This window comes from Patagioenas fasciata, chromosome Z (assembly GCF_037038585.1).
Source record: "Patagioenas fasciata isolate bPatFas1 chromosome Z, bPatFas1.hap1, whole genome shotgun sequence".
In the NCBI taxonomy this organism is placed as follows: domain Eukaryota; kingdom Metazoa; phylum Chordata; class Aves; order Columbiformes; family Columbidae; genus Patagioenas; species Patagioenas fasciata.
The window spans coordinates 34,420,728-34,431,052 of record NC_092560.1 but is presented as its reverse complement, the minus strand read 5'-3'; the positions used below and the strand labels follow the sequence as shown (position 1 = coordinate 34,431,052).

Sequence of the window (10,325 nt, the reverse complement as noted above, 5' to 3'; positions counted from 1 at the left end):
TTTGCCTGGAAAAACACTTGTTTCTGTTTGTTTTAATCTTATTACTTGATCATTCCATTTAGTATCTCCTCTTCCTGCATTTGAAGAGAATATACCAAGTAATGATAACAGACACTTTATCCATACCAGTCAGGATTTTATAATTGCTATCATGTAATTTTCTTCCCTCAGTTATCTCTCACATACTGAAACCATTCCATGGCTCTGCTCATCCTGGTATCTATGTTGTACTTTCTTCGGTTAAATACTTCCTTTTTGAGATGTGGATGAGAACAGCATAGAGACTTCATGGACTCATGATATTTTGACATAGTATTTTCAACTTTTTTCTTATTTAGTTATCTCCTAATATTTTCAAAAATTCTGTTTTCCTTTTTAACCACTTTTGAGCATTCAGAAAATTATCTATACAATTTCTAATATCTTTCCTAAATATATGTATATGTATTGTATATAAAGTGGAATACCGAAGTGATATATGTAAAAGTTTTAATGATGAAATTTTCAAAATACAATTATGATTTCAAGCAATGCTTTTTACATGAACCTGATGTGGTAGCCAGGAACCTGTCTCCTTACAAAAGAGGATATATTAAGCTTGGAAATTCATACCTTTCTAACTGAGGAAATGGAATTTAAAAAATACTCAGTATTTTGAAGCCTGTTAATTAAAGAAAAAAACAAACCATTCAAAACTGTAAGGGAAGAAGTCCCTTGGCTTTCAAGTCAATAGAAAAATGCTCAAGTCTTCAAAGAAAGCACAAATATTATCAAATTTCATAGTGGTGACTACTTTTGAAGAAACAAAAGGTTTTTGTCAGAGTTTTTAGGCTACCAGAACAAAGAAAGCAGAAAGAAGGCATGAAATTCTGGACATAATTGGCTAGGGACGGCTAGGAAAAGTAATTTTAAAGAACGTGTGTTGATTTACTAATCCCTATATAAGAAAGATAATTTGCGCAGACATAGCAACACGTTTAATGCATAAGTGAGCTGGGAGACACTAATGAATACATAACAGCTGCCGGGGGTGTCTGTGGGGTCTGTAAGTGGGCATGTCGGAAAGATTGTGCCCCCTGAGTGCCCCAGCTAATGGAAAAAAGAGGAGGGACCACTTGTGACTGGGGAATAAGTCTGGGGGCCTGTGCCTGCTGACCCAAGCCCTGGTTTTGACAGATCTCATAGGGACTCCTGTGGGCTCTCCCTTTACTCGAATAAAGTTTTCTTTTTTTTGCTTTACTTCTCTGTCTGCTCTTTGAACATTTACCTGTAGCAAAGCCAATTTCTGCACACTTTAAAAATGCTTATGTCTCCTTTAAACAAAAAACAGCTTCAAAAAGAGGTCATTTAGAAGCTTTCAAGTCAACACAGGCTACTTTACTAAAAAAGAACACTTGTTAAATTGCTGTGTAATGTACCATGGAAAATAAATTTCACAATGCGCTGTATTTAGCAAGTATATAGCTTGTTATTCACTGGTGAAATAGACACACAGCAAATACAAAATGGCATTTTAAATTAGCATTTATTATTCTAGCAGACTGAAGATTTCCAATCCTGTAATCTGCTTGGAATTTAGCAGAGAACACCCAAAGTACCAGGGAAAATAACGCCTTGACCCCAGTAACATATCAAGGCAAAAAGAAGGGTGAAGGCCTCTCAGTGTTGGCCACAAGCACACTTCCAGTTCCCTGGTCAACAGCTTATTCTGGACTGGTGACGGGCCTGCTGTATTGGTTTTTCATGGTCTTTTTGGAGTAATAATATTTAATGTCAGCACTACATCACCTCAACATACTACATTTGGTGAACTCAGAGGAAAGCAGCCGTACTTAACAATAACTTGTGATAACGATAACCTGCTGGCCTCGCAGCACCTCGGTGAGAGGAAACCCAGCTCGCAGTCACGCTTCACTGGTGACGAAGGCCCACCGGGCGCAGCAAGGCTTAACAAAGGTGGTGCACCGCTGCGGAGCAGTGCAGCCGGCGGCGCCCGAGCCTCCATCCGAAAGGCCGGACGGAAAGACGACCACACGCCTGACTGCCGGCCGGCCGGCCCGCCAGCACCGATTCCGCCAATTCGGAGGCGGTGGGGCGGGCCCGCGCGGTCACATGAGCCCGGCGGCCGGCCCCCCCCCCAGGCGGCGCGGCGGAGGCGGTGGCTGCGGGCGGGAGTGGGAGTTTGGCCCCCGCCCGCCCCGCACCGGCTGCTTCTCCGGCCCGGCCTCTCCGGGAGGATGGTGGGAGCGAGATGAGCCCCGAGCCGGAGCCGCCGCCAGCCCCGGCTCGGGAGGAAGAGGAGGAGGAGACGGCGGCGGCACCAATACCACCACCACCACCGAGGGAGGGCGGCGGTGCCGCCAGGCGGGGCGGCTGCATCATGCTGGTGAAGAGGGTCGGCGCGAAGGCGGGCGGCGGCGGCGCGGTGAGTGGGGGACGAGTCTGGGGGCGCTGGGTCCGCGGGGAGTGGTGGCGGCCCTGGGGATGCCGCCGCGGTGCGGGCCGGGCCAGGCGGCCCGTGTCGGCCGGCACACACCGCGCCTCCTCTCCCGTGAGAGGCCAGCTTCCCCCAGACCGTCCTCCGGCTGCCCTGCGGCCCTGATTGCTCTCTGGGTCCCGGGGTGCGGCGGGTGCTGGGCTCCCGCAGGCTGCGGCTGGCGGCATCGCGGGCCGGACCGGTTCCCGGCCGCACCGACTGGTCTCAGCGTCCCCGGGACGTTGGTAACTAGTTTATACCGGGCAGAGGCAACACCTGTAAGGAGGTGGTTGTAAATAAGCTCTCTTCAAAGTATGTAAATCCGAGGTGCCTGGAAGTAAAGCTCAGTTTTTCCTTTTAGAGTTCTAGGAGGCACCTCTTGCTGAACCGAAACCGCAGAGTTATTATGCAATTTTAATAACTTACTGCTCTTTCTGTTTCGTTTCTTCCCACTAAATCAAGCATTAAGATGGCTTTGTGCAAATAAAAAGAGCTGGAACAGAGTAGTCCATATGCTTACTCAAAAGCATCTCTAGGAAAGTTGTGTGTAATTGCTTTCCAGGAGAAACATCTTTCAAATAGCTTAAGCCTTTCCCTTTGTACGTGCACACTCAAAAGATGCCTTAAAATCAGCTCTCCTGAGCTTTCTGCAGTAGGTGGGGCAGGTGACTTGTTTCAGACAAGGTGTTTTGAGCTGAGATGATATAACTCATCTCTTTTTTTTTTGGTAGTGAGCCTAGAGCGTAAGATATGAGTAGAAGAACCTATAGGAACACACAAATAATGTATAATATTAGTTTGCTCAGAAAATCAGATATGCTAAAAGCATTGCTTATGCCAAAAGTTTTTAAAACAATGTTAAGTTTGTGTCACGGTGCCATTATCTGCAGTATGTGCCACCTACCCTTGCACAGTTAAGCATCTTTGCTATTGGAGAGAGGATAGTTTACTGTCTTATGTTAATATGAAGGAAATGAACTTGTAATATCTTTAGCTGAGCATAAATACTGTAGCATTAATGTGATATCATGGCTAGAGCTCAAGAATGTAAAAAAAAAGTGTTGAAACCATCCGTTTGATGTCAGTTGGTCCTTTGTTCCTTACTCATATCTGGTGAAGGTGTTAAGGTACTGTTAAAATGGGATTAACCTAGAGAAGATGTAAAAACATGTTCTTCTATGAAATTCATTGGTCAAATAAGTTATGTAACTTAATTCTGAAGTGACTGATTCACACTTCTTGTAATTGATCACTTCTGTATTCAAGCCTTTCAGTTTTCTTTTAGAAATCATTATGTCTTACAAAAGCAGGTTAGACTCCTTCAGAGGTGCAACTGTTGTCTCCTGTATTGTATATTTGCTGTTTACCTTTGTGTGCAGCACCTCCCACTTAGGTCTTTAGACATACGTGACACAGTGAACCAATCTGAAGTCATAATAGGAAAGTAACTCTAGAAGAGGCCTGTTAACTTTTTTGTTAAGAAAAGTAACTTCTCAATTTTATCAGCATGGATTATGTGGTGAAAGGAATAAAGGATGATGTCATTATATAGAAGAAAAATGGATAAACTTATTTAAATATGAACAAAAGGTAGGAAATTAAGAGTACAGGTATACAATTAAAAAAAAAAGACTTTGATATCTCTGTCTAACTTTGAAGAAGAGTAGAACTCAAATGGAAGATAAATGCGTAACTGACAACGGTGCTAATCTGGTTTCTGATTAATGGAAGGAATGTTTGTTAAAGTTGCATTAAGGATTAAAATAATGCTTTTTAGTACTTCAAATATGCTGGTTTATAGTTTGAAAATATACGTTCTAAATTAAGTCAATTTTTAATTTATAAAGTGATCTCAGGCTTTGCTTTTTGCGTTTTTTTTTCAGCCCCTCACTTCTAGTTGTGCCCTTAAGGGATGTTGTGTACCTGTTAACGTGTCTGCTACAAGAGAGAAAGACATGAGGCTGAAACTTTCTCTACATTGGTATAGCAGTATGAGAGTTGTACTTAGATCACCTTAGGTCTGCTTCACAACTTTTTATGTCAGAATGGTCTGTTTCCTACTTAGTTATTGCAGTTCCTGTACCTCCCTGTGATTCTCATGTGGCTGTCATAATGCTAGCACTGTCTCTGCCTAGACTTTGTTGAAAGAGCTTATTCAGACTAAAAGATGAGGGCCTGGGTCATGGCTTTAGATGTAATTGCAGAAATCCCTTTGATATCGGTGGAATTGCATCACTGACATTTAAAAGTGGGAGCTTGCGCTTTTGGGTGCTGGCAGAAAAAGTAAATACAGAAATGAAATTTTGGTGAGCTGCTTCTTCGGTCTGTGAAGGATGTTTTAATTTTAGTTTTTCTTCTGATTATTTTGTCACATCAGATTGGTAGGACAAAGTGGAAGAATAGGGCCAAGTTTGTCAGATTTTGGAAGGCTTTCTTCCCTTATTCCTCCAGCTTGAGAGAACAAGCTTCTGGTTTTTGAATTGTCTGTAACTAACATCCTGTTGAATGTATTGGCGTCACTGATTTGAAGAACTAAAATATGAATGCTGCACAAATGACGTTTTATTAATTGAGTTACTTGCTCAAAACTAATAAGAACGATAGTATGTGTAAGTAAATTCTGCTGGAGCTAAATCAGTTTCCATTGGATTTTAGTGAGTTCAGAAGTTGAAGCAAGTGATTCCATGGACTTTTTTTTACTAGTTATGCAGTCTTGTTCCATCAGAATTATGAACACTGGTAGTATAAAACTTAGCGTGAGATTTAGAATATTCATACCGTGTACTTCATTTTTATGCAGCCTATTTTCAGTAAAATAATGCTACACTGAGGGAGCTTTTTAGCAAAATACCATACTGTACTGACTAAATAAAGTGCTCGTGTAAGAAGTCCCTAAATAGGATATCTAAGGAGAAAACACACCTAAGTACCATTTTGAGAACTAATCATACATTAGTTTCATGTTCTTGGACACTGTAAAATATTATGAAGCCCAAGACCTCTGTGTTTTTTAGAAACACAAAGCATTCTGAAGGTTGAAACTGCATCTTTGAAGTTTGCCAGCCTTTATTCATTTAACTGTTTTTACACAGTGAAACACAACTGGTATATATCCAAAGAATTACAGGTTTTTACCCTTACTGCTAGCAATTTTTTTTAATACTTCATAAGAAGTAGAGCATGATGAAATTGAGGCAGCATGATTGAAAGTTATGAGACTTTACTGAAACACCTTTCAATCCAGTAAGCTGGTTTCTTAGATTTCTTGCTTGTAGGATTTATATTGAATTGCTTGCAATAAGCACATTGTTCAAATTGACAGTTTGGTATTTAGTGCTTTCTGGAGCACTGTATTCTCCTCCACAAAAGTTATTTTTCCTGTTAAATCTGTATAATTAGACATAAAGTGTAGTGTTCTCAATGTTGCCCGTGTCACTCTGAATCCTCCAGTCGTGTTAAATTAACACTGAGGCTGAACTCTGAACCATTACCAGGAGTGATTAGTGGCTACCTTTAAAAAAAAAAAATTACTCCTGCTTATATTTGTGCTGAGAGGGCACTTCTGCTGTTCTGAGTTCGCTGGAACCTGGAGGATCAGTAGCAGCATTTGGGAAGGTGTTGTGTCCGGAGAGAAGTATGCTAGGCTAGAGCAATAGAAACTTAATTATATAAATAAGACTTGATATTTTAGCAGTGAAGATCCAAACTTAACCACTGGGCAATGAGCTTGAGTAAATGTCCCATGGAGAAGCATGGGGATTAACTAAGCAATCTGTTCCTTTTAGAGGAATTTCTCTTTGTTGAACATCCGTCAAAATTTTAGGAAGAAAACTTCAGCAAAGGATAAATCAGCTTACAATTTGGTGTAGCGTAATATGCTGGTTATTTATTATTTCTGTAAGAAGGAGATTATTTAGACAATGCAGTACTGTCTAAAGCTGAGCTTTCAGAATGTGGCGGGGCATACGGTAATTTGTTCTCTTGGATACTTACACTATCCTTGGTGGCCTCAGCCTCAAAAACTGGATGAGAAATGGTGTTTCCATGTTTTATGCACCTCAGAATATTCCTGCTTCATAAGCTTGTCCAGTCTAAACTTAGAGGAATGTGTTCCCAGCAGAAAAAAAAATGATTTGACATGACATTTTGGACCCTGAGAGTAAGTTGTGTGAAGAGCCAGGTCCTGTTTTACTTATTTTCTTGTATTGTAGTGTAAGAAGGCAGTGAGAGTTGTTTTTCCATCACTCCCAGTTCAATAAACCCCAGTTGTATTTTTCTGCAGATGTTTTGACTGCAGCTCGGAGGAACCTGCTTCGGCATTCCTCCATACCTTTGACAATGTTCTTTGTCCTTCTATGGGCCTCTTGTGCTTCTGTTAAATAGACTTTTCAAGAATGTATTTAGCTTTAAAGCTACTGAACAAAACAAGCAGTCATGGGATGAGGAAAGATCTTTACTTATATCTAATAAAAATACTTAGAACACCAGGAGCAGAGGAGCAAGGCAGGCACATCACATGCTTATGCAGTAATATAATGATAATATTTTTTCCTAACAGTGTATCTTTGAATATACTTTGGTAAACTATTGCTGAATGCTAACCTGGTGTCTTTCGTGAAACTATTTTCTCCAGGATTGCATTCCTAAGTAGTAGACATACTATATGTGGAGTTGATTTTTTTTTTTCCGTGTTTGCATTGTTTAAATTTATCTACATTAATTTTCGTCTGCCATTTGATTAGTTCTGTTGATTCCATCAACTTATTATGTTCTTCACTGTTGTCCTCTCTCTTCTAATGTGAGTTATGTTTCACGTTTTTTACAGCTCAGTGATGAATGTGTTGAATTATGTAGGCCTGGGGAGAGAGCCCTGGGACTCATCTGGTAACTTCACTCTGCTGTGGAAACAGATTGTTCATTTGTTTTGGTGGTGTTTATTTTTCTGCTTGCTTTGAGAGCCTTTGTTGTGGCTTCTTGAGCAGTTTTACTTGAATTTTCAGAAGGCTTATTAATGCACATAATGCTCCCTTACACATACGTGTTCTTCTGAGAACTCCAGGAACTTTTTAAGACACAATTTCTCTTTACAAAATCTGTGCAGGCTTTTCCATTTTCAGTGGGTTGTGGTTTTGATACTCTAGACCTGTGGAATATGATTTAGTGTAGCTTTTTCAGGAGAGAATGCATCATCATCTTACTGTCCAGGTACAGTTCAGCTTAAGGTATTTCTTTTGGAACTGAAATACAAGTTTAGACAACATATAAGCTGTATTAGTTATGATTTATATTCCAGCTCACAAGGCACATATAAAATGCTAAAGAGTGGATTAAAAGAACTTGTACTTGGTGTATTTTTGCACTCCATACAAGTAACATGTCTTAGACTGGGGTTTGCACACATAATCCTTTCATGTAACAAACCCTGTTAAGGTCTTGAGGCTGCTTTTTACACTTGAGTGAATTCTTGCCCGTTCCAACAAGTGGGGCATTTGTGGGGAACAGTTGGAATTAAGGTGGTTCCTAAATACTTTCGTTTGAGCACTAGAAAGAGGTAAACATGCAAGATGCCTAGAGATCTACCTGTGTAATACGTGCAGAGAAAAGAACATCCATAATGTAGTAAGAAGGACTGGTAGCAAAACATTTGTGCTACAATAAGCTAAAATGGTTAAATAGCGACGTAGTGAAGCATCCCAGGAAAGGTTTGCATTTGAAATGGTTGCGTTTTGGAGGTAAACAAAGAAAATAGCAGAGAAGATAGATGTGAAGAGGGGAATGCACTTTGTAATTTGGCACAACTTTCGAGATCTGAATGATTCATACATGGAAGCATGTTTCTCAAAATATTTTACTGATTCTGTTCAGTTCTTTGTTTTCTTGAAAACATGACAGTTGGCATAGTGGACAGCAGTGCAGGTGGCTGTGTAAAAACAACCCAAACCAATCTTGTAGCAGTTAAATACTTGTAGCGGTTTTGTAGGGGGAGAATGTTTCTGTAGACCCTTTTTGAAAGAAAGAAAACTTCATACTAATGCACTTGAATGTTGCTTTCCATATTATAGAAGGACAGTGAGTGCTGTTCGCACTATTACTGAGACAGAACAAACAAGGAGCAGGCTGTCCTGGGAGACGGTACTGCCTGGTGGGAAAGAACTTGCTGGAGGAGGGTGTGTGGGGAGAAAGGCAAGTTCCTGTGATTGTTCAGAAGTTCAGCTTGGTTGTTATCTGCCTGAGAGATAACAGGTTTACTGGAAAGGTACTTCAGGGAAATCTCTTACTCCTCAGATCAAGAGGATCAGCTGTGAGGATCAGGCCTGAACAGGTTGTCAGATGGATATTGAAACCCTTTGAGGATGGAGAACACGTGTTGGCAGTAGGCTCTGCTGCTTCACCCTCGTGGGAGGAAAAAAGCATGCTGTATTTATCCAGCTGAGTCTTTTTCTTCATCTTCCTGGCAGGACTACATGGCGCACATCAATGTGAGAAGTTCAAAAAGGTGCTCTGGAGGACTTCAAGATTTGAACAGTGAGAAGTGGCTTTGTTCTGAAATATGCACATTGCTTAAGAGAAACAGTTAAGCATTTTTGAAATTGAATGTTAATGTGCCTTTGCAGCCATTTGAACAATTTTGATTGTTAAATTACAGATTTTAATTAAGAGATACATAGCCATCTAAAAGTTGTGTGAATAAATGAATACTGTCAATTCTAGCTTTTCTCTGAAGATCTGGGACTGGCTATAAAATTGCATCTTGCTGTGGAATATTTTGGAGTGAATTACACTAGTTCTCCTTCAAAATATCTATGATAAGGTATTCTTACAGATACTGTTGCAATTTTCCCCTTTTCTAGAAACAGTTCCTCTCCAGCTGGATTTATGATCTTGAAATCTTCTCTTGGGTTTCTTAATGTTCAACAACTGTGTTCTGTTTTTAAAAAAGTTTGTAGTGCATCCCAGTAGTTCTCCCTGTTGTGTTCAAATGAACTTTTGGTTTATTCTACCTCAAAGAAAAAATGTTTTTAGACTTGTATATGGGAAAAAAGACACATAGGACTGGCAGGAGTGCAAGATTGGAGTAATAGCAGATATTTTATTAGACCTTCTAGGACTTCAGATTTTTTAATTTTGGCCTTAAACTTTTATTGTTAAGCACTTGAGATTAAGTAATGTTTTATTCATTATTGATTATGCCAGTATAATAGCCTGACAAGCAGCTGCATTTGAAAGCAATTGTAATGTTCATACATAGTTTCTCAGCCCACACACTGGGCTGTCATATGAAGGAGATCTATGCGGATGGACTATAAGCCCATAACAGATTTTAAGACTTTCCTAAGGGCACTTAGTTTTTACATAAAAACTTAAAAATTTGGGCATGAGGGATGATGAAAACAACCTGTATATTGACTGTTACTTCTGAAATTCTATTTAAGTCATTTTAACCATGGAGAATTCAGTAGGTTGTCCCCATATTGTCTAGTTCAAGAAGCCGTAAACTTTTTGTACTTCAAGTTCATAAGCATTTTTTGCATGTGTGACTCATGTTCGTTTTTATGTAAATTGCATGCAGTTGTGTTTTGTTGTGAGGTATTTTCTCGTTATAGGAATGAGCCACACTCATTACTTTTGAGCTACCTCCATCATAAAAGCAACTTGAAAGTGTTTTTAGAAAGTTCTATGATTCTGAAACTATAGTTTTGTTCCTTTCTTTATCAGTGGTCCAGGCTGTGTATATCATCAGTCATGAGCTATTTTCTTTACTTGAAAATAACTCTGTGCTTGATTAAAAATTGAAAGTATTTACGATACGAGTTTTTAGGATCTACAGAAAAGATGCGCATCCAATAAG

The 10,325-nt window shown here is 39.9% G+C and overlaps 1 protein-coding gene across 1 annotated transcript in view; it reads left to right on the top strand.

Moving 5' to 3' along the window:
* The first annotated feature begins 2,130 nt into the window (after window positions 1–2,130).
* MFSD14B (major facilitator superfamily domain containing 14B) overlaps window positions 2,131–10,325 on the top strand; it is a 32,158-nt gene continuing 23,963 nt past the window's right edge. The window contains exon 1 of the mRNA XM_065860514.2: window positions 2,131–2,425. Within this exon, the coding sequence (XP_065716586.1) occupies window positions 2,252–2,425 (174 nt within the window). The 5' untranslated portion in view covers window positions 2,131–2,251. The remainder of the gene's footprint in view (window positions 2,426–10,325) is intronic.